The sequence below is a fragment of the Nansenia antarctica genome, assembly GCF_963989245.1.
Source record: "Nansenia antarctica genome assembly, chromosome: 14".
Classification (NCBI taxonomy): Eukaryota; Metazoa; Chordata; class Actinopteri; order Argentiniformes; family Microstomatidae; genus Nansenia; species Nansenia antarctica.
In genome coordinates this window covers 1,678,469-1,703,231 of record NC_137684.1, presented here as the reverse complement: position 1 = coordinate 1,703,231, position 24,763 = coordinate 1,678,469, and the positions used below count along the sequence as shown (strand labels likewise).

At 46.5% G+C, this 24,763-nt stretch overlaps 1 protein-coding gene across 1 annotated transcript; it reads right to left on the bottom strand.

The window, feature by feature from the left end:
• Positions 1 to 2,303: 2,303 nt before the first annotated feature.
• On the bottom strand, positions 2,304 to 21,984 carry LOC308170456 (cingulin-like protein 1; the record flags this gene model as incomplete). Its single annotated transcript, XM_080545246.1, has 18 exons — positions 2,304 to 2,551; positions 2,960 to 3,123; positions 5,802 to 5,910; positions 7,209 to 7,333; positions 7,966 to 8,049; positions 8,846 to 8,935; positions 10,123 to 10,275; positions 10,982 to 11,152; positions 11,889 to 12,041; positions 12,611 to 12,715; positions 13,026 to 13,232; positions 15,381 to 15,593; positions 16,793 to 16,934; positions 18,173 to 18,321; positions 18,554 to 18,649; positions 18,973 to 19,078; positions 20,080 to 20,174; positions 20,824 to 21,984. 18 exons carry the CDS (start codon positions 21,982 to 21,984, stop codon positions 2,482 to 2,484), a joined length of 3,393 nt encoding a protein of 1,130 aa, XP_080401372.1. The 3' UTR covers positions 2,304 to 2,481.
• Between the last annotated feature and the right edge of the window lie 2,779 nt (positions 21,985 to 24,763).

The following is a 24,763-nucleotide window of genomic DNA, read 5'->3' as shown; positions in this document are numbered from 1 at the left end:
AGCTCCTGACTAGGAAAGGTTATCAATCTGAGACAGCGGTAAAGGTTGTTCTGAAGATGCGAGTAACAAGAAGACGTTGGTCGTTGGAAGTTTTTGTGTTGAAATATGTATGATGTACTGTGTTTAGATTAATTTGTATTGTTATTTTTAGGATTTTGTTTCTTGTGTTGGTATAGTTTTTCTGTCTGTTGTTGTTTATTTTGTAATTATTTTATTTTTTATTTGTTTATTTTTTTCTTCGGTATCTTAGTTGCCGTTTGTGGGGTTTTGTGTTTGTGTTTTTGTTTTGTGGTCGTTTAGTTTCGGAACACCCTCTGGGTGGTCCGAGGGGGGAATATGTCGTGTATTTCTACTTAAACACACACACATACATAGATTGTATATGATATGGGCCTACAGGCATGCTCTGCAATGGGGGTTTACGACAGACCACATGGTCGAGCACACACACACACACACACACACACACACACACACACACACACTTTGGCCTCTCCCCTTGTGCAAGGTTGGGCAAACACACACACACACACACACACACACTGATCATTAACAGATGTCTCTCCCCTTGTCCAGCTATAAGGCACTGGTAGATATTTGCATAAGAGGGCAGGCATCTAGGTGACTGGGACAAAAAGAGAAGACAGGGGGAGGGAGGTTCTCTTTCCAGCCCAGACCAGCATAGGAGCAGACATCAGACTCCAGCTGTATGTATGTATGTATATGTATGTTTTGAACTTTGATTAAATCGTCTTAAACTCAATAACTGTTCTTTGATTCATAACCAACAATAATTAACATCATTTGCAGAGACCTTTTTAGTAGGCCTCTGTTTTAAGCGGGGGGATGTGACGAGCCACACTTGAACCAATAGTGGGCGCTATACATCTGTTGTCCTGTTGACCTTCTCTCTTGTTACAGATGGGCACAGGTGGGGGTGATCATCCTAATTGTCCCAGGAACTTTAAGAGTGGGTTAGATTGATGGACTCGCTCTCTTCCTTTGTCGACCAGCAGCCGTTTTTAGTTGTCGTTACTATTTTCTTTATCATTATTTCTATTTCAACTTTATATTCTTTAATAAATATCCTATTATTGTTATCCATGTGTCGTCTCCCTTTTTGTCACCTTGTCAAGAGCCAGGCAAGCGTAACAGATTCCAAAGCGATTTTACGAACGCAGCCAATGCAAACTGTAAATAGAGCATCTAGGTTGCTAGGCAACGAATATGTGCATTATCTAAAATAACCGATAAAGCATGTCGCGTATTGCTAGGAAGGTTGTTTGTTGCTTGCTCATGGACGAGCATACATGATTATTTATGTCAGGTGCGATGTCACTGGAAATGGAGATGTGGACAATGTGTCGTGCTAACAGGGAAAGTGAATGGACTGTATAGCAAAAACATCAAAATGTTTGGCCGAGATACCCGTGACTATCGCTTCTTGCTGTTGTTTCATGTGGTGCTGTTGATGTGGTGAAATGAGTAGCCTATGGCTAATTAAAACTTGTAAGTCCCAACGCTGTGTGGGCATGAATACCTCCACCCTAAACCTAACCCATCTTACTCTATTTAATACCTCTACCCTAAACCTAACTCATCTTACTCTATTTAATACCTCTACCCTAAACCTAACCCATCTTACTCTATTTAATACCTCCACCCTAAACCTAACCCATCTTACTCTATTTAATACCTCCACCCTAAACCTAACCCATCTTACTGTATTTAATACCTCCACCCTAAACCTAACCCCTCTTACTGTATTTAATACCTCCACCCTAAACCTAACCCCTCTTACTGTATTTAATACCTCCACCCTAAACCTAACCCATTTGTATACATTAAAACAATGTTGATGTGATCTTAGTTGACACTACCTTACATTGGCATCATTACATTTGATATCAGGATTCTCAGACAACGATAGAGGGAAATGCAAATAAACGTCTATTATAATTATTTTTTATTTATTTTTACAAAATAAATGTAATATTCATTTCAGCCCTGTGTTCCGTAGGCACAAAGTATGTCATATACAATATTATGAGGATTATTATATTCATACAGAAGTATACAATCTTGCTTAGTTGGAATTTCATTCACATTAAGACAAGTATCAGCTTTGCTTGCACCATATTATTTCACACAAAATTATAACTTATTATACATTTCATTGAAGTACATTTTCTGTCAGTTGCAGTTATGTATAGTAGGTTGGATGCACACAATATGGTTCAACATACATTTGTATTATCTGTTTTTACTGTCTGTTTTATAACGCTTTGCATCAGTCAGCGTTCGTTCGGTCAGTGTTGTCTTAGGTATTGCATGCAGTTCACAAGATTCGCCACTAGAGGCCAGTCTAAGCAAAAGCAACACAAAAAAAGCCCACAGTTGATTAGCCCACAGTTGTAGCTGATTAATTGAATATGTGAATGACTGCCTGTGCTCTCTCCTCCAGGATCTCCTGAACTCAGATCAGTCAGAGATGATGTCATCCACATCATCCTCTACAATCATCATGATGGGGGCGACTTTACTCTTACGCCTGACCAAGAAGGAGACGGAAAGAGAAGATGTGATATCTCAATCGGCACAGTAATGGACGCACACACACGCACGCACACACGCACACACGCACACACACAGGCACACACACACACACAGACACACACACAGACACACACAGACACACACACAGACACACACACAGGCACACACACAGGCACACACACACACACACACATGCACACACGCACACATACACACACACAGACACACACACAGACACACACACACAGACACACACACAGACACACACACAGACACACACACAGGCACACACACACACACACACACATGCATACACAGGCACACATGCATACACAGGCACACATGCATGCATGCACACACGCACACATACACACACAAGAGGACGGAGGGAATGCGTGGTCACCTCATGTCGTTGCGCAGGGCGTGGAGTTCACTCTGCAGCTGGTCGTTGGCCTCCGCCTGCTCGTCCAGGTCTCTCTGCACCTTCTTCTTAGCGTGTTCCAGACGCTCGATCTCCTCCTCCGCCTCGTCCATCTGCCTCTTGGCTGTCTTCAGTCTCTGAGTGAGCTGGAAGGGGGGGCACACAGGTAGGAAGTCCATGAGTGGGCCTTAAAAGTGTGTGTGTGTGTGTGTGTGTGTGTGTGTGTGTGTGTGTGTGTTCAAGTTCAAGTTCATTGTCATATGTATTAATACAATGAAATTCTTCAGCCTTGTCTCTCTCTGTAGTATCACACACAACAAACATAGTCCACAAGACAAACAAAACAACAATGTTGTTGGGCCTTAAAAGTGTGTGTGTGTGTGTGTGTGTGTGTGTGTGTGTGTGTGTGTGTGTGTGTGTGTGTTAAAAAGGAGTGTCCACTCACTGTGGGTACCAGGGGAGGCAGAAGTCGGAGGACAGACTCATTGTAATGCAGGGAATGGAATAAGGCACGTTTGATACCATTCCTCTTTCCATGCTAGGCATTACAACGAGCTCAGATTTCTACCTCCCCCAGCCTCCCCTGGTGTTCTACCTCCCCCAGCCTCCCCTGGTGTTCTACCTCCCCCAGCCTCCCCTGGTGTTCTACCTCCCCCAGCCTCCCCTGGTGTTCTACCTCCCCCAGCCTCCCCTGGTGTTCTACCTCCCCCAGCCTCCCCTGGTGTTCTACCTCCCCCAGCCTCCCCTGGTGTTCTACCTCCCCCAGCCTCCCCTGGTGTTCTACCTCCCCCAGCCTCCCCTGGTGTTCTACCTCCCCCAGCCTCCCCTGGTGTTCTACCTCCCCCAGCCTCTCCTGGTGTTCTACCTCCCCCAGCCTCTCCTGGTGTTCTACCTCCCCCAGCCTCCCCCTGGTGTTCTACCTCCCCCAGCCTCCCCTGGTGTTCTACCTCCCCCAGCCTCCCCTGGTGTTCTACCTCCCCCAGCCTCCCCTGGTGTTCTACCTCCCCCAGCCTCCCCTGGTGTTCTACCTCCCCCAGCCTCCCCTGGTGTTCTACCTCCCCCAGCCTCCCCTGGTGTTCTACCTCCCCCAGCCTCCCCCTGGTGTTCTACCTCCCCCAGCCTCCCCTGGTGTTCTACCTCCCCCAGCCTCCCCTGGTGTTCTACCTCCCCCAGCCTCCCCTGGTGTTCTACCTCCCCCAGCCTCCCCTGGTGTTCTACCTCCCCCAGCCTCCCCTGGTGTTCTACCTCCCCCAGCCTCCCCTGGTGTTCTACCTCCCCCAGCCTCCCCTGGTGTTCTACCTCCCCCAGCCTCCCCTGGTGTTCTACCTCCCCCAGCCTCTCCTGGTGTTCTACCTCCCCCAGCCTCCCCTGGTGTTCTACCTCCCCCAGCCTCCCCCTGGTGTTCTACCTCCCCCAGCCTCCCCCTGGTGTTCTACCTCCCCCAGCCTCCCCTGGTGTTCTACCTCCCCCAGCCTCCCCTGGTGTTCTACCTCCCCCAGCCTCTCCTGGTGTTCTACCTCCCCCAGCCTCCCCCTGGTGTTCTACCTCCCCCAGCCTCCCCTGGTGTTCTACCTCCCCCAGCCTCCCCTGGTGTTCTACCTCCCCCAGCCTCCCCTGGTGTTCTACCTCCCCCAGCCTCCCCTGGTGTTCTACCTCCCCCAGCCTCCCCTGGTGTTCTACCTCCCCCAGCCTCCCCTGGTGTTCTACCTCCCCCAGCCTCTCCTGGTGTTCTACCTACCCCAGCCTCCCCTGGTGTTCCACCTCCCCCTGCCTCCCCTGGTGTTCTACCTCCCCCAGCCTCCCCTGGTGTTCTACCTCCCCCAGCCTCCCCTGGTGTTCTACCTCCCCCAGCCTCCCCTGGTGTTCTACCTCCCCCAGCCTCTCCTGGTGTTCTACCTCCCCCAGCCTCCCCTGGTGTTCTACCTCCCCCAGCCTCCCCTGGTGTTCTACCTCCCCCAGCCTCTCCTGGTGTTCTACCTCCCCCAGCCTCCCCCTGGTGTTCTACCTCCCCCAGCCTCCCCCTGGTGTTCTACCTCCCCCAGCCTCCCCTGGTGTTCTACCTCCCCCAGCCTCCCTTGGTGTTCTACCTCCCCCAGCCTCCCCCTGGTGTTCTACCTCCCCCAGCCTCCCCTGGTGTTCTACCTCCCACAGCCTCCCCTGGTGTTCTACCTCCCCCAGCCTCCCCTGGTGTTCTACCTCCCCCAGCCTCCCCTGGTGTTCTACCTCCCCCAGCCTCCCCTGGTGTTCTACCTCCACCAGCCTCTCCTGGTGTTCTACCTCCCCCAGCCTCCCCTGGTGTTCTACCTCCCCCAGCCTCTCCTGGTGTTCTACCTCCCCCAGCCTCCCCTGGTGTTCTACCTCCCCCAGCCTCCCCTGGTGTTCTACCTCCCCCAGCCTCCCCTGGTGTTCTACCTCCCCCAGCCTCTCCTGGTGTTCTACCTCCCCCAGCCTCCCCCTGGTGTTCTACCTCCCCCAGCCTCCCCCTGGTGTTCTACCTCCCCCAGCCTCCCCTGGTGTTCTACCTCCCTCAGCCTCCCCTGGTGTTCTACCTCCCCCAGCCTCCCCTGGTGTTTTACCTCCCCCAGCCTCTCCTGGTGTTCTACCTCCCCCAGCCTCCCCTGGTGTTCTACCTCCACCAGCCTCCCCTGGAGTTCTACCTCCCCCAGCCTCCCCTGGTGTTCTACCTCCCCCAGCCTCCCCTGGTGTTCTACCTCCCCCAGCCTCCCCTGGTGTTCTACCTCCACCAGCCTCCCCTGGTGTTCTACCTCCCCCAGCCTCCCCTGGTGTTCTAGCTCCACCAGCCTCTCCTGGTATACTATAGTACCTGGTCTCTCTGGCTCTGCAGAGATAGCCGCTCTTCATCCACCTGCATCCTCATGTCCTTCACCTTGCGCTCTAGTTTCCGGTTGGCTTGCTGCAGGCTGCTGTTGTCTCTGAGAACATAACGCCAGTCGCCAGACAAAACATCCTGTCAGACACTGGCTATCATAGCTCCAGGGGAGGCTAGTGGAAGTAGAAATCGGAGGACGGGCTCATTGTAATGCATGGCACGGAATAAAGAGTGGTATGGAACATTCCTCATTCTATTCCATGCATTACAATGTGCCTGTTCTCTGATTCCTACCTCCTCCAGCCCCCCATTGTATAGCTCTCTAACTCAGTCTCAACGGTCTCAATGTGGTCAGAGCAGATCAATGTCTCTCCAGGTCTCTGAGGTACTGTGAAAAGTCTTGGTGCAAAAAGTACAGTATGACATTCTGACACCCTGAGGAGATAGTCCAAAAGGTGTCAAGGTGTTGGTTACCATGATTTGGTGGTCACGAGGGCTAAAACAATTAGTTTTAATTAGGGCTCAACAATCTGCCCCCCTCCTACCTTGCCGACCTCGTCCCCCCTCCACACCCCCTCCCGTTGCCTCAGGTCTGACGACCAAACCACCCTCAAGACCACCAGGACCAAGCTCCGGACCTGGGGTGATAGGGCCATTTCAGCCGCAGCCCCGTCCCTCTGGAACGCCCTCCCCAACCACATCAGACAGGCCAACACCCTCCCAACATTTAAACAGGCCCTCAAAACCCACCTCTTCAAGCTCGCCTTCACCAGCTAACCCTCTCCCCCTCCCCTTCCCATGTGTCCCCAGCACTACCTTAATTAGGCCCCTATACTTTCTTCTATTTACCTTTTGTTTCTTTTTATTATTACTACTCGATCTTTTCAGTTTGTAAAGCGTCTTTGAGTGTCTAGAAAAGCGCTATACAAGTCTAATGTATTACTATTATTTTATTTTTTAAATTATTATTATATTTTTTTTTTTAAATAACGCTGTCTCGGGCCCCTGGGTGGCATAGCTCACTAAGGCTCACGCCACGTAATCGCAGGGTCCCTGGTTCGATTCCCGGCCATTGACCCTATCCTGCATATCTTCCCTCCTCTCCCTCTCTCACCCATCCTTCCTCCTGTCAATCTCTACCAACCGACCCATATTCCAATAAAGCAGAAACGCCCTCAAAACGTATTTAAAAACAATAAAATGCTGTGTCATAATGGCCGTGGCGTTGGTCACCTCTCCTCCCCCTGCAGCCTCTCCTCCAGCTCCTGGATGCGGCCGGTCAGTCTGGACACCAGGCCGTCAATCTCTACCAACCGACCCATATTCCAATAAAGCAGAAACGCCCTCAAAACGTATTTAAACAATAAAATGCTGTGTCATAATGGCCGTGGCGTTGGTCACCTCTCCTCCCCCTGCAGCCTCTCCTCCAGCTCCTGGATGCGGCCGGTCAGTCTGGACACCAGGCCGTCCTGGCTGGACTTCTGGGCCCCCTCCAGATGAGACACCCTGCCCTTCAGGTCTTTATTCTGGAAGACGAAGGTGGAAGAGAGTCTGGAGTGGACTTGTATACAGGAAGAAGGAATGGTACCAAACACCCCACGTGACGTTAGAATTATAAGGTTCCATCTCCATTTTTGGTCAAAATTGAGTTTTTTTACATAATCTGATCCATTAGGTGTTTATTAATGCCTGTGTGGTGTTATTTTTTAAAATGTTGACATTTTTGAGTTAGTAATTAATAAAATACAAAGGTTCCATCTCACAAAACATAATGGAATTATAAAAACTGTGACGCTCAATATCTCTGAACTGCCCTAAACGGAGATAGAACCTTATCATTCTAAACGGAGATAGAACCTTATCATTCTAAACTCACGCACTGCTTATTCCATTCCATGCATTCAATGAGTTCAATGAGCCCGTCCTCCTAACCCTGGTATACAGTTATGTAACATATTATACAACAGATTCAAGAACCAGATCGAAGGCTACATGTGAAAAGAGAATGGTGGCGAATGTCTTGAACCCCAGTCCTCTCTTGGTGGTGATGTAGGAGTCGGTACGGCAGGGGAGGCTGGTGGAGGCAGAAATCGGAGGACGGGCTCATTGTAATGCATGGAATGGAATAAAGAACGGTATCAAACACACATGCCGTTACCTGTCTCTCCAGGGTGACCTTGTCACACTCCAGGTCCTGTCTCCCTGACCTCTCCTGCAGGAGCTCTCCCCTCATCTGTTCAATCTGTCACACACAACCAGCAGCGGTCAGAACACATCCGCGGAGAGCAGGGGAGGCTGGCGGAGGTAGAAATCGGAGGACGGGGTATCAAACATCCTCATTCCATTCCGTGCATTACAATGAGCCCCGTCCTCCGATTTCTACCTCCACCAGCCTCCCCTGACGGAGAGAGGGAACAACAAAGCAATGTTTTAGCATTAGTCCTGGCAGAGCTAGCCTTCTATGCAGAGAAAAATGTGAGCCTAGCCATATTGTCAAGTTCCCATGACAACGACCACTCATAGTCAGCCAATGGACAGTTACGAACAATGAAAAAATGTGTTGCAAATACATAGTGTTTTGCAGGTGGGGGAGTTTGAATGAGAGAAGTGTTATGGATTTTGGAGAACGTGGTCATTGAATGCATTTTGTGTGAAAGCAGCAATGTAAATGTTCTGGGCCGTTCCAGGGTTTGGGGGGCCGTTCCTGACTGAGTTGGACTAGACACACACACTCAGGCTCTGACAATCTGGACCTCCTTAGTCAGCAACTTTTCATGTTTAGGAGGAAATGTGAGTATCCAGACATCTGCTCCAGATTACAATGTGTTTATGCTAAACCTGAGTCATGCAACATCATCTATGACCCAGTGAACATGAGATCATTGGTAGTCTCAAGTGTTTCTTTCTCAGCCGTCGGTGGAGGGAGGAAATCCACATATGTAAGTAATAACCAAACTAAATCCCCATTCAATCTAGGGTGAGAAGGGTGGAGGGGATGGGTGGGAGGGTGGGGGGGAGGGGGAGGGGTCTGGACTGGCCTGCTCTTTGTCCTTATCCACTCTGTTCATCAGGAGATCGGCGCTGCTCCGCTCCTCTCCCAGATCCTGCTGCAGCTGCCAGATCCGCCCCTGGAAAAGCAAACACACACAATTTCACTATACATATTTACACTCACATTTACGTTTTTGGCGTTTAGCACACGCCTTTATCCAAAGCGACTTACAACAAACACATTTGTCTAAGTAAGTGAATTGTCTATACATCAGTCATCACACGACATAGTAACCTATGTCAAAACCAGGGGTTATTGGCAGCTACAATGTTAGAAGAAGGAAGTTAATATTATTAATATTATTAATTTGTATTCATATTTCGACACTTTTACACTAGAGGAGATAACGAAAACAATGAAAAATCATGAATGTCAATCCGGCATTGAAAGATGTGGAGTCCATGAATGTCATTGTTGTTGTTTTGTTCAACTAGCTAGTGGGATATGTGATGACTATGTTCATCCACAGCTCTGTAAACTCTGTGAAAACATGACCAGCAGGTTTCAAAACAGGTGAAAACATGACCTGTCTCACTTCGACCTTAAAGAGTGAAAACAGTGGGCTGAGGGAGGCCTGTGTGTCGTGTTTAACCATCAGCAAGAACACAACAGTCAGGTTTCTGTGGGATTCAGCAAGCGTTGTTGGTTTGGCTCCCACATTGTCAACAAGGACATGCTGGTAGCAACAGTGGCATGGGAATATGTAAACACTTAGATACATAATACCCAGGCTCATACAGTTAACACCACCTGTGGGTGAGAGTAGATGTACTTTCGGGCCTAAATGCGAATGTGTTAAAACTTCAAAACACGCTTTCGTGAGGATGTTTGAAAGGATAACCTTTTAGGATTAACTGAACTTGGATATAGATGGAATGCCAGATGGGTGTGTCGTTGAGATCAAGGGAAGATAGAAATCGGGTTCATTGTTATGCATGGAATGGAATGAGGATCGGTATCAGACACACACATATGTTTGATATAATTTCTCATTCTATTCCATGCAGTACTGTACTGATTTCATATTCAATAAGACACTTCATCCGCCCGAAATCTAGGTGTGATTGCAGTATACAGAGTAGATTGTCCTACTTTTTATTTTACTAATCAATCTTTTCCGTTTGTAAAGCGTCTTTGAGTGTCTAGAAAAGCGCTATATAAGACGTATGTATTATTATTATTACAATGAGCCTGTCCTCCGATTTCTACCTCCACCAGCCTCCACTTGAGACACTTGAGACTCAGTTGCCTATGGTGACATACCTCCAGGAGTTTGACCTGTTTGGCCCGGTCCTCCTGGGTGGAGGTGTTCCTCTCCTCCAGCTCCTCCACCCTCTGCCCCAGCTGCAGGCCTCTCTCCTGGGCCTCGTCCCTCTCCCTGTGACACCGCCGCAGGTCAGCCTCCAGAGGAGACAGCTGAACACACACACACACACACACACACTCACACACACACACACACACACACACACAGACACAGACACAGACAGACACACAGACACACAGACACACACACACACACACACACACACACACACACACAGACACACACACACACAAACACACAGACACAGACACAGACACAGACATACAGACACAGACACAGACACACACACATACACACACAGACAGACACAGACAGACACAGACACACACACAGACACACACACAGACACACAAACACACACAAACACACAGACACAGACACAAACAGACACAGACACACACACACACACACACACACACACACACACACACACACACACACACACAAAAAAACACACAGACAGACACAGACACAATCATCAACTACAATTGTGCTAAACAAATAAACATCATACACAGTAAAACACAGTCAGCATGCAAACTAACCATGTCCTCTTGGTATATTGAAAGAATTAGCATCAATTCTCTGTTACAATGCTTCATGTCATAATCTTGAAAGTAAACTTTTCAACTCTAGAACGGCTCTTCCACTACATATCACTGAAGTGGGAGAAATTAAGGGTCATCCATGGATGACTCAGCCAGAGAGAGAGAGAGAGAGAGAGAGAGAGAGAGAGAGAGAGAGAGAGAGAGAGAGAGAGAGAGAGAGAGAGAGAGAGAAGAATGCCTGCCACACCTCTTCCTCCAGTGTTTTGGCGGTCAGGCGGGACTTCTCCAGCTCTACTCCCTTTTCCTGCAGCTGCCTCTGCAGCTCCGCCAGCTCCCTGAAGCTCTCCTCCCTGGCCTCGTCCACCTGGACCTGCAGCCTGTCTGTGGACGCCTCACACTCCTCCACCACCTCCGTCATCTGAGGAGACACACCACCACCACACCACACACAGGACTGAACACAAGTACACAGAAATACTGGCAAATAGATTTATACTGGAACAGCCTTCCTAGCCAGCTAAGGGCAGTGCAGAGCCTGGACTCTTTTAAGACAGGCCTAAAAACCTTTTTTTATTCAAAAAGGTCTTTGACTGTTGAACCTGTGTTCATTCTTGTGGTTTATTTTGTGTTTTTTTACTATGTTTTTAACTTATTATGTTTTTAGGCTGTTTTTGTTTTTAACTTGTGTTTTAGGCTGTTTTTTTAACTCTGTAGATTCTTTTGAATGAAAAGTGCAATACAAATAAAATGCATTATTATTATTATTATTATTATACTAGCTTATACTGGTGTGATTTAGACAATGTAAGGATACTGGGTGGTAAAAGGCACATATCTATGAAAAGTCACGAAAGGAGGGTCCTGAAACTTGATCGAGTGCAAAGATATTTAAAAGTGTTAAACAGTGAGACTGAACGGCATGAAATCGAAAAATATCCCTTCCGTGACGAATATTAAATAGAACAGAAAACTAACTAATACAACTCTTAAAAACATCAGCTGCAGATAAGTATATAAGTATCTTCTCACCAAAAACGACCTTGCATGAGTCATGGTTAAAACAACATGTAATGCTGTATCAGCTGATTCCAGATAGTGTGTGAGAGGTGTGGTGTCATCCAAAACAAACAACTTCTCCTGACTCTCCTCCTCACCTTCCTCTGCAGCTGCTCCACAGTCCTGTCCTGCAGCCTCCTCTTCTCCTGCAGGTCCCCCTGGGTCCTCCCCAGCTCCTCCGTCCTGCTCCTCTCCTCCCTCAGCCTCTCCTTCAGATCCCTGTGGTCATGGTTGAGTTTGGTCAACTCACTCTGTCAGACAAAACAAGACGAGGGACATAGAAAACATGAATAGAAGATTTAAGATTAGATTCAATTCGATTAAGACATCCCACTTAAGACCTAAGGGTTAGAGCTACTCTGTTAAACAGCGGTTGGTAAACTTTGAGACGCTTGTTAAGTGAATCTTAGCTCTCTGTTGTTTGTTTGTTGTATAGTCATAGGCAGCACTTGAGTTGAGGGGGGGATGAGGTGGAATGGCATCCCCCCTGAAATAAAAACGGTCAAAATCCTCCCCCTTCTAAAACTGCCATCCCCCCTTTCCATCCCTTATGTCATTTTATCAATGAACGTGGTATTAATGCTATTTCAACATTTAGTCTTGCGCATATTGAGTAAAATACTGTGGGCGAGGGAGGGTGCACGCACACATGCAATGACATTTTTACCAAGTCACTGACACTGAAGTCACTGATGCTGTGGGGATGCTAAAATTGTCCCCATATGATAAAATCCACCATCCCCCCCTGATTTACTTTTACAACTTGAGTACTGGTCATAGGTTATGTGGACCCTGTCTGGTCTGCTGTGTACAGCCTCACCTGGGTGTCCTCCAGGAGGATGGCCAGAGTCTGGTTCCCCTGACACATCTCCTCCTCCTTCTCCCTCACCTCCATCAGCGTCTCCTCCACCTGCTCCTTCTCTCTCTGCGGAACCACAAATTACCTCACATGATGACTACTGGAACAATATATACTGAAACACATACCATGTGCAATGTACTCATACAATGTAAGTCACTTTGGGTAAAAATGTCAGGTAAATAGCATATATTATATATATATAGAAATACACATATACACATACACCTATCTAAAAGCATACATTGTTCCACACCGGAAGACACGTACCCTGTCGGTCACACTTTTACATCCAGTTGACGCTACACCTGTGTAGTGACACAGTAATTACACGTGTTACAACATTGTACTAACAATCTGTCACAGTCTCCCTCACCTTGAGTTGGTTGGTCCAATCCTCCAGCTGGCTCTCCTGGGCTTTGGCCTGTTGGATCACGTGGCAGAGCTGGTCCACCTTGCTCTCCAGACCCTGCACCAGCCCCCTCAGCTGCTCTCTCTCCTGGGCCAGCTCCCTCAGCTGCTCCCTGGCCACCCCTCTCTCCTCCTCCACCTCCGCCTTCTCCTGACCCAGCACAGCACTGCACTGAGAGGGACGGAAGGGACGCATCGCAGTTCAGACTGTGTCGAATGGTTGCTTTCATTCCTGTATGTTGTTGAATATTGTTTGTCCTTTATTGATTTTATTTTATTTTATTATTATTGAAACAAAAATCTTTCAAAACCATTTCTTATGTGTCTATCTTTTGGGATGGCCCTATAAACATATCCTTAGGCCAGGGTTTCCGTTAGAAAAATTTGCCGCCGGACATCGTGTCCGGGAAGATTTCTATTTACCGGACAAACGTGAATTATTCCGGTCATCATATTAAAATATAATAAATAAAAAAATATTCAAAATCATATATTTTTTTTTCAAATCTAATATAGCTGTTTGTCGCGGTGATTACTGTTGTGTAGCGGCCTATATATGCCATTTAATGTCTATTTCTCATCCGATACGATTAGATGCGAGCTATATATAATAATATATATAATAATATATATAATAATATAACATGATTCGCATGCGCGCTATGCCATTATGTCCAGCGCTGAACGGGCGCCTCACTGGGAACTGAACAGACAGCATCGATCAATGAACATTACGTTAACTGAAGTTTGTTAAATTGTTTAGGATTAATGTGAGTTTTCTATTTTCTCTTTCCAGTTTTACCCTTTTTTTTTTTATTATCAATAAAACAACGTCATTTCTATAACCAGGGGGGTGTTCCATCGACGTCACTGGAGGAAAGTCTGGGCTTGTTTTGACAAGTCTCGCGAGATCTATCAAGATATGCCTGGATCTTTTTAAGAGTCTCGCGGGACTTGGCGAAGTGGGCCTAGGTTTTCCTTTGGCGACATTGATGGAACACCCCCCAGGTCTCGCTGGTTGGGAAGGCATTTCGTTTAGCTGCCTGTCAAATCATACTTAGGGGATAGCCCTGTAAGCTCATACGGGTCTGTATGTCGTCCTGAAGACCGGCTGTTAGATCATATCGCTGAAGTTTGTCTCCATCTTAGTGTAAATGTTGTCCGTTTCGTTTGTTATCCTTGTTATTGTGCGATAAAGTTAAGGCTTTCCGCTTCGGGCCACCATTTTCAGCTGGGCACCGGACACACACACACTCGTGCACGCGCGGCACTGCCCGAGAGAGAAGGACCCGCCCCCTTTGGTTAGCCTGGCTGGAGGGGGCGGGTCCTTCTCTCTCGGGCAGTGTTGTGGGTGTGTGTGTGTTTGGTGCTCAGCTGAGAATGGTGGCCCGAAGCCAATTTGAATACAAAATGTGAACTTTAGCGAATTGTATTCAAATTGTGCTTAGAGGGAATTATTTTCACCGGACATTTTGTCAGACGAGTTTTCAATTTGTCGGACTTCAACAAATTTTACCGGACAAAGACCGGTAATTACCGGTTAACGGAAACCCTGCCTTAGGCACTCAGCATATATCGTTGCATTCATATCTATATGTTTTCGAAGATATTTGCTTTCAATGTTCTCTTGATTTATTTTGTATTATATATTTTGTTACTACTATCTTAACTTTTAACCAGTAAAGGGAAAGGGGTGGGTGGATGGGTGGGGGGTTTGGGGGGTGAATTGCACGTTTAAATTGTATCTTGATGTACTTCTAAGTATAAAAAGGAAAATCTTCAATAAACAAATTGTAAAAAAAAGAAGAAAAAAAGAAGGGATGCATCAAATCACATAAATGATGACAATGTAAATAATTGTGATGTGTATTATAGAGATGTTGTAATCAGGGCACACTTGAAAAAGAGACCTCCTCAGAGGGAGAGGGAGAAAATAAAACACCACACTCAACGGACCTATCGCTAAGCCACGCCCCCAAAATAGAAATTGTCCAATCATATCACAGCAAAAGTCACTACACTAACTCGGACAAACAACTCGCTAATATCTGATGGTGAAAATATTCATGTCCTCTTTAAAAAAACACGTCTATTACTTGCTGTGGTGAATCAGAAATCAGAAATTTGCCAACTCCCATTGTAAGTCATTGAATGTCATTCAGTCACGGTCGGTCAGTCAGTCACTGTCAGTGAAGCGTTGTTTGTTTGTCCGAGTTTTCAAAGGGGGCGTGGCTTAGCGATAGGTCCATTGTGTGGGATATAAGACCATTGTGAATGAGCTGTAGTCATGTCAATAACAGTATCCCATCTTCCCTGGTACCTCTCTGGACTCCTCCACGGCTGTGCGGAGCTGCAGGATCTCCTCGTCACACTGCTCCTTCAGCAGGGCCATGTCCTTGTCATGGCTCCCCACCTCCTCCTTCAGGGCCCCCTTCAGGGCCGCCAGCTCCCGCTCCCTCCAGCGCAGCATCTCCTCCTGCTCCTCCTGGACCTGCAGGATGTCCTGGAAGTCCACCCGCAGCTGGGCCAGGTCCTGCTAACACACATATTACATATATATATATATATACACACATATTATATATAGATATAGATATATATACCGGTACACATATATTATATATATATATATATATACACAGCTGGGCCAGGTCCTGCTAACACACATATTACATATACATGTATATATATATATATATACACACACAGCTGGGCCAGGTCCTGCTGCCACAGAGATTACATAGATATTACATATATATATATATATGCTATTTAGCATATATCGCTTATCCAAAGCGACTTAAAATATATATACAGGGTTCCCACACCTTCTGAAACATCAAATTCAAGCACCTTTCAAGGACTTTCAAGACTCAATTCCCTCATATTCAAGGACCCAACACGGCATAGTTTGAGACAGATCTAGATGAGAATTTATATAATAGGAACTATCCGCTCACAGACAACAATTAAAGAGAGAGGCTTGAATGTGTCAACACTACATGGTCTCTTGCCTTCTCTACCACAGCACAGCAAAACAATAGATTGTGAAATGTGTGTAAAGTTAAGCAATACAGAGACTTATTTACTAGTTGAGTTATTGCCATGCAATCAACTTGTCAGTCAGTTGTTGGAATTTGGTATTTTATGCTCTAGTCAAGGGGTCAGCCATTGATGGCAACCTTGGAGCAATTAGGGGTTCACTGCCTTGCTCATGGGTACTTGACACGAGGCCAGCCGTGATTCGAACTGCCGCGAGCTACCGACTTCTTTGCGACCATTAGACGCCGGCTCTACCGGCTGAGCTACGTAGCTGTCCAACTTACATTGCAGTGAGTGAATACATTTGTCAGTATATATGATCCCAGCGGGATTCGAACTCCCAACCTAAGCCTTGTTAGCACCATGATCTACCAACTGAACGATAGAGGACCATAGATTGATACCAAACACACTATTCATTCTTTGTATCTCATAATGTTACTATATCCTCAATCAGTGGTTTTCACCCCTCTCCTCTGGGACCACCAGCTGTTCCACATTTGATCTGTTCCACCAGCAGCACACCTGATTCAACTCATCAAGTGCAAAGCAATTATAATTTGTACTTGATTAGTTGAATCAGGTGTGCTGGTGGTGGAAGTGGAACAGATCAAATATGTGGAACGGCTGGTGTTCCCCGAGGAGAGGGTTGAAAACCACTGTCCTAAATATGAATATCGCAGGACCAACCTCGAGAACGACCTCTTTCTTCTTGTGTTCGGCCTCTGTGGTCTTGGCGTGGTCCAGTTCGTCGTGCATCTCAGACAGCTGCTGCTGCAGGTCCTTCATCTGTGTCCGGGACTGCTCTCTCTCTGCCTTCACCTGGACAAGGCTGCCCAACCACACGGGACGACCAGGAACCATTAAAGACACAGGAGTCACATGACAGAGTCGCATTTTCATGATGTAGAAGCCTCAATGACACCTACGGATAACTGTACACAGGGGAGGCTAGTGGAGGTAGAAATCGGAAGAGGGGCTCATTGTAATGCATGGGACGAACGGCATAGGGAATGGTATCACACTTACCATTCCTGATTCTGTTTAATGCATTACAATGAGCCCTCCTCCGATTGCTGTCATCAGCTTCCTCCGTGCACTATGTATTTCCCCAGTTACAGTTATCCAAAGCCCTTCATCCAATTTCGACCTCCAAATGCCTAACCTGACTGTACATGATCTGTGACGGCAGCTGGGGAAAGCCGGAACAAGTCGGTAGCCGATTTAATGTTCAGACTTTTATTCAGAAAAATGTAAATACATTTCAGTGTTGTTGAAAATCAATGACACACTCGCTAGTCAACTAAAGCCTGGTACACACATAAAGATAATCTGGACGATTTGGGCCCGATTTCCCCCCTTCCGACCAAGGACAGCAAACGCCCGATTATCGGATGGTTCTAAAGATTATCCTACAAGATTATCCTGTGGTGTGAGGTGTGTTAAGAGTAAATTTCTCCCGACAATCTGGTCGGAAAATGGTCAGGGCTGACGATCGTAAATATTAAACGTGTTCAATATTTACGATCAAAAGTCTTCTTGTCTGTGGTCAAAACTGACAACTCCTGAGTCCGATTGTGACGTGGAATGGAATGTAGCCAATCAAGAAGCGAGCTGACTGATGCGTCTTCTTCTTTTCGTTCTTCTGCACTTTATTTCCCCTGTCGCACATGGCTGCCTTGACAGGTCAGTCAGGGTACTACTACCCTGATCACGTGAGATTTCTGGCTTGGGGGGACGAGACTCCAGACTGTCGTAGGACAGATCTTTATGCATGTGGTCGTATATCGGAGCACACCACACACAATACGATCAAAACTGTTCAAATCCATGATTTTTTATCTCCATGTGTGGGGTCTCTCTCAGATAAAAATTCTGTTAAGATTTAGAAAATCGTTATGCGTGTACCAGGCTTAAGTAGTGGTGGGGATTACTCACCAAATCTATTGCATTGCAATATTTCGGCTTGACTAGCGAGTGTGTCATTGACTTCCAACAACGTTGAGATTTAGTTACATTTTTCAGAATAATAGTCTGAACACTGCAGTGGGTGTAAGGTCCCAGTCTTACTCCTGTATGGTAGCGTGAAGCTCCGCCTCCATCTCCGCCAGCCTCGCCCGGAGGTTGGAGAGCTCCTCCTGTCTCCTGGCCAGCTCCTCCTGCAGGTCCTTCATGTCTGCCTGCGCCTCCTCACACACCTCAGCCAAACTCCTCGCACTCTGCAGGGAACACACACACCCAATGGACAAGAGCTTTACAAACACCCAGTCATCATAATGACCATAGAAATTGGAGGATGCACCAAGTTGAATTGGAGGATGCATGGAATCGAATGAGGAAATGGTATCACGAAGGAGGAATGCCCTCATTCCATTCCATGCATTACAATGAGCCTGTCCTCCGATTTCTATTATTATTTCTATTATTATTAAGAAAACATTTGCACTGTACCATGGTTTCGTCCGCCAGCTGTTTCTTCATCTCAGACACCTCTCTCTCCAGCGCTGCCCTTTTCTCCTGAAGCTGCTTTGCCTCAGCAGAAGAGTCCTGCAGTGTTTGTGGAGTGGGGAGACAGCACAGTGTTTGTGGAGGGGGGAGACAGCACACTTTTTAGTTATAGTTTTTTTTACGTTTAGCTGACACTTTGATCCAAAGCGACTTACATTGCAGTGAGTGCAGAACATTACATAAAATGTTTCAGTATATATGATCCCAGTGGGAAAGTGGCATTGTTAGCACCATGCTCTACCAACTGAGAGGCCCACAAGGTCTGATAACATTCATTAATCACAAGCTGTCAGTCACCACACACACACATTGCTTCATTGTGGCCAGAACAACAATGTGAACCGCTTCATCTGAACACTCACTTTGCTGTCCTCCTCCACATTCTCCGCAGTCTTCCACTTCAGCGTGTTGACTTTCTGAAACACCAGGTTGACCTTCTTCTGTGTGGTGGAATCATTATCAGTGGTCCTGGGAAATACCAACCAACATCCATAATGAGTTTAATGATTCCAGCATACCAGAGTCACGTGATATGAGTTCCACATCGGATGAGAAATGTGCAACTATCTTCAGCTAACACTATAAACACTTAACATCAATATCAATATGAATGTGATATTCATGTCTGTTTGATTTGAGTGGTATATCAGTTTAGCATTTTACAAACGCTCCGGTGGTGGTGACGTCAAAATATTTAACATGTTTTACAGTTTATATAACTCAGCAAGGAGGTGGAGGTGAAAGTCATATTTCAGCGGAGTTATGGAGGTGAGGTCATCATGCCTAGTGTTCCAGGGCTGGTGTGTGGTGAGCACACACAGCTGAAACAGCAACACAACTCTATCTCTATCAGACCACAATGGATGAGTACAACCTTTCACATTCTCCTCATGAAATCATTACAGGGTTCCCACACCTTCTGAAACATCAAATTCAAGCACCTTTCAAGGACTTTCAAGACTCAACTCCCTCAAATTCAAGGACCCAACACGGCATAGTTTGAGACGCATCTAGATGAGAATTGATATAATAGGAACTATCCGCTCACAGACAACAATTAAAAAGAGAGACTTGAATGTGTGAACACTAGATGGTCTCTTGCCTTCTCTACCACAGCACAGCAAAACAATAGATTGTGAAATATGTGTTAAGTTAAGCAATACAGAGACTTATTTACTAGTTGACAAGCTAAGTAAAACATTTTGGCATATAGAATTTTTTTTTTAGAGAGAGAGGGGAATTCAAGCACTGTCAATGACCCATGTCTATTTTCCAAAACTTTTAAGACCTTGATTTTTTTTTCTCAAATTCACAAACTTTCAAGGATTTCAAGGACCCGTGGGAACCCTGTCATTAATCAAAGGCAGAGAGATGAGAAATGTGTGAGGATCATCGGTGACTCAGGGCTCACCCAGGTCAAGAAATTAAGTCAATGGAAGTTTGGATGTGGTGTAGTTGAACGTACTTACCCATCCTTCAGGTATGTGAACACGATCTGTCTTGTTGTGTCTTCATCTGGATGCTGTGAGAGCTCCTGCCATCCTTTCAGAAGATCTGGAGTTACCTGATGGAATGGTAAATGGACTGACTTATAAAGCGCCTTTATCCAAAGTGCTTTACAACGGCCACTCATTCACCCATTCACACACACATTCACACACCAATGGCGGCATGGCGGCAAGCTACCATGCAAGGCGCCAGCCCGCTCACTGGGAGCAATTTGGGGTTCAGTGTCTTGCCCAAGAACACTTCGACATGTGGCCAGCCGGGGCTCGAACCGCCGACCTGCCAACCTTGCGATCATTAGACGGCGGCTCTACCTCCTGTGCCACAGCCGCCCCTCCCCGCCCCGCTTACCTGATGACAGAACAAACACGAGAACACTCTACTGGACACCAGAGGAGACTGGTGGAGTCTGTTTGAGACCATTCCTCATTCCATTACATGCATTAAATGGACTGGACTTATATAGACGCCTTATTCCAATGCGCTTTACAACGGCCTCTCATTCACCCTTTCACACACACATTCACACACCAATGGCAAGTCGCCGGCCCGCTCATAGGGGGAGCAATGTGGCGTTCAGTATCTGAGCCACAGCCTACAATAAGCCCATCCTTTCCGATTTCTACCTCCACCAGCCTCCACTCCTGGGGAACTTCTACATAAGCTACCCCCCCCCCCCCCCACCGTACAGTAGTAAACGACTTTACCTGAGTGTCCCTCTCTGAAGTGGACTCATCAGTAGAAGTCAGAGACTTGGATCTGGACAGGGAGGTTTTCTCCACCCTGTAGAGAACTTTCACCGCCCGGGGAGATGTCGGCTCCTTCCCCGGCTGTCGTTGAGACAGCGGCGCGGTTGTGGACCTGCTCTGTCCCCTCCTGTGTGCCGGTGTGGGGACGACGACGTCTCCTCCTCCGCTGAAGAACCGGGCCTTAGGTGACCCGGGGGCACTGCGCCCCCCTGGAGCCCCCCCCTCCCTCACGCCCGTGACGGCAGAGCCAGCAGGGCCGGGGGGGTCAAGGCCGGTGCCGTTGCAGTCCGAGCGGCGCCTGGTGCCGTCCACGCTGCGGGACCTCCTGCGCTCCTCTGGGTCCATCCTGTTCCTGGGCCCGGCCCGCCCCCTCTGCTGAAACTGTCCGATCAGTTTCTCCACGGAAGAGATGGAGTCTGTGTCCACGGAGTTGGGGGACTTCCTGGTGAGCTCAGCTAGAGGGTTGGGGGCTCTGCCCGTGGCCGGGGACAGCAGGGCCTCGGTCTGGGTCTGGGTCTGGGTCTGGGTCTGGTTCTGGGCTCCTCCTGAGGCCTCAGCTGGCAGAGGGAGCCTGGCTCTGGACACTGCTGCCTGGGCGGTTCCAGACTGGAGGCCCCTGTTGAAATGTCCTGGCTTGGGGAGTGAGGCCGTCTGGTTCGGGGGGAGGTGGAGGCTGTTGTTGTTTTCCGGGTCATAGGGTCGTAGGAGCTCCGGGTTGTTCCGATAGTGGAACATGGTGGACGCCACCGTAGTCCTCTGTATGTCCCTGAACTCTGAAGAACCTCCGTACCGCCCCTGCTTATGAGGCGGTCTACGCCCCACGGAGGGACTGCCCAGAGGGGATCCCCCTACCCTGCTGTAGGCATACTCCGTCTGGTGGGCCATGAGAGGGACGTCCCTGTCCTGGTCCCCCCTGAGACGCTCCGGACCGCCAGAGGGACAGGCCTCTCGGTCCCTCTTGTTCACTACGACGTACGGGTGACCCTCTATCCCGTGGACCTGGACCCTGAGCCCGAACAGACCGGCGCGGTCGCTGGGAGGGCTGCCTCTGGAGCCAGGCTGCACGTAGCCCCTCTGGAGCTTGCAGTCTGGAGAAGCACTCGTTCTGTGGGACTCCATTCAGACTCCAGTGTGAAGAGAGGACACCCCCTCCCCTCCCTCTCTCCTTTGGAGAAGCTCACAGCTGTCAAGACGCAGACACATCAGTTAGAAGCATGAGAGCACTCACTCAGCAACCAGTTCAAAGGCTGTTCGGAAAGAAAGGTTAGAGGTATCAGGTGGTTGAAGTGGTTGTTTACTAAACATTGCAGTGTGGAACAATGGCATATCCACAGAGCAACTCTGTAAAGCTGCACTTGTGACTTTACCAGCGAGCAAATAAATAGACTGGGACCAACAAGACATCAACAGCACATTGATAATGCTGTGCTATGAAAACAATTCGTTCTGTGTGCTAACAGTGTACTATTGTACTACTGCCCACTGCATGACGACTACCACTGGCAGTGGTCGCACCAAGTTGACTGTCGTCACCCCTCGAGTTGTTGTCATGGCATATTGTAATCATCACAACTACAGACAATACGTGCTTATGTCAATGTAAATTAACATAATTCGAAACAATTAAGATCAATTGTTTAGAGTTAAGCCTATGTTCATTGACATTGAAATAAAAACGTACCAATAACCGTCAATAATGTAGGTAACTTTGAGCAATGATTAGCCTTAATTCATGCACAATATATTATTGAATATAACATGATGACGATATAGGCCGTATACCAATAGTTAGTTGACTATCCTTTTTAACAGTGTGTACAAATGCAGAGCTTCCCCTTGACTATAGCGGATGTCCAGGTTTTCTTATTGGTTTCCCACGTTTAAGTAAGGAATTACAAAAATAATAATTAATATAACAAAGTTCAACATTTTTAAAGTAACAGCCGAGCAATTCAGAGTGTTAATCAGTGTCATGGGAACTTACCTGAATTCGTTGAGACGCGCTCATTGCGCGGTGGTCTGAAGTATGGGTCTGAACGGACTGAACTGGGCGCGCCGGGTCTACGACACTCCTCCTCCAACTTCTATCTGGTCATTGGCCAAATTATTTCCAGTATTTAGTATTGACTGTTCGTGATTTTAGAATGATAAGGTTCTATCTCCGTTTAGAATGATAAGGTTCTATCTCCGTTTAGAATGATAAGGTTCTATCTCTGTTTAGAATGATAAGGTTCTATCTCCGTTTAGAATGAGAAGGTTCTATCTCCGTTTAGAATGATAAGGTTCTATCTCCGTTTAGAATGAGAAGGTTCTATCTCCGTTTAGAATGATAAGGTTCTATCTCCGTTTAGAATGATTCTATCTCCGTTTAGAATGATATGGTTCTATCTCCGTTTAGAATGATAAGGTTCCATCTCCGTTTAGAATGATAAGGTTCTATCTCCGTTTAGAATGAGAAGGCTATCTCCGTTTAGAATGATAAGGTTCCATCTCCGTTTAGAATGATAAGGTTCTATCTCCGTTTAGAATGATAAGGTTCTATCTCTGTTTAGAATGATAAGGTTCTATCTCCGTTTAGAATGAGAAGGTTCTATCTCCGTTTAGAATGATAAGGTTCTATCTCCGTTTAGAATGAGAAGGTTCTATCTCCGTTTAGAATGATAAGGTTCTATCTCCGTTTAGAATGATTCTATCTCCGTTTAGAATGATATGGTTCTATCTCCGTTTAGAATGATAAGGTTCCATCTCCGTTTAGAATGATAAGGTTCTATCTCCGTTTAGAATGAGAAGGCTATCTCCGTTTAGAATGAGAAGGTTCTATCTCCGTTTAGAATGATAAGGTTCTATCTCCGTTTAGAATTATAAGGTTCTATCTCCGTTTAGGGCAGTTCAGAGATATTGAGCGTCAAAGTTTTTACATTCCATTATGTTTTGTGAGATGGAACCTTTGTATTTTATTAATTACTAACTCAAAAATGTCAACATTTAAAATAACACCACACAGGCATTAATAAACACCTAATGGATCAGATTATGTAGACATTTTTACCAAATTTTTTTTGACCAAAAATGGAGATAGAACCTTATAATTCTACTCAGTAAAAGTTCAGACGATTGAATAAAGACAGCTGGGGAAATGAATACTTCGTGAAATCTTTAATACTTAAAAAAAACATTTATTGCTACAGAGTTCTTTTTGCAACAAGACTTATTGTACACATAATATTGTACATTTGGTTATCTCATAAGTGACATAAGGAGCCTACTGTACAATGGTATGGTCTCCAAAGACAAATCCCCACAACACAGCCATGTCTAGTAAAATATGACAAAAACACATTCTTCTTCTTATATGTGTAAAATTATAGAGATTATCAAAGATATTTACTTCACAATAATTGTATAAAAGATGAACTACTGTAAAAAGTAATCAAAGGTACTATAAAATCTCTTAAACATGCAGCAAAACATTACAGTCTCATATCTAATTACACAAGGAAAGAGAGGGAATGAAATATACTTTGTTAGGTCCTTCACTGGAAACACTTTCTCATCCAAGTTTACACCAGGATTAAACTACTGCAAATGTCTAAATAAACGGACAACTTTAGGCCAATACTATTAGAATCAATGGTGATATTATTATAAGATATTTCTAAGGAGTATCAGTTCATTCACAGAATGGTCAAACCCCTGACGTTGCATGCCCACTCACACACACACATTCATAGACAAACCATAACACATACCACATTTATGAACAAACACATACTGTAAACCACAGTCGTACATATCTCATAGAACTATCAGTCCTCAAGGTTGGTCGAAATCTTCAACACATGGATGTCCGTTGTAAATGATGACAGCCAACCTCCCACTGAAGATCAACACTGCCCTC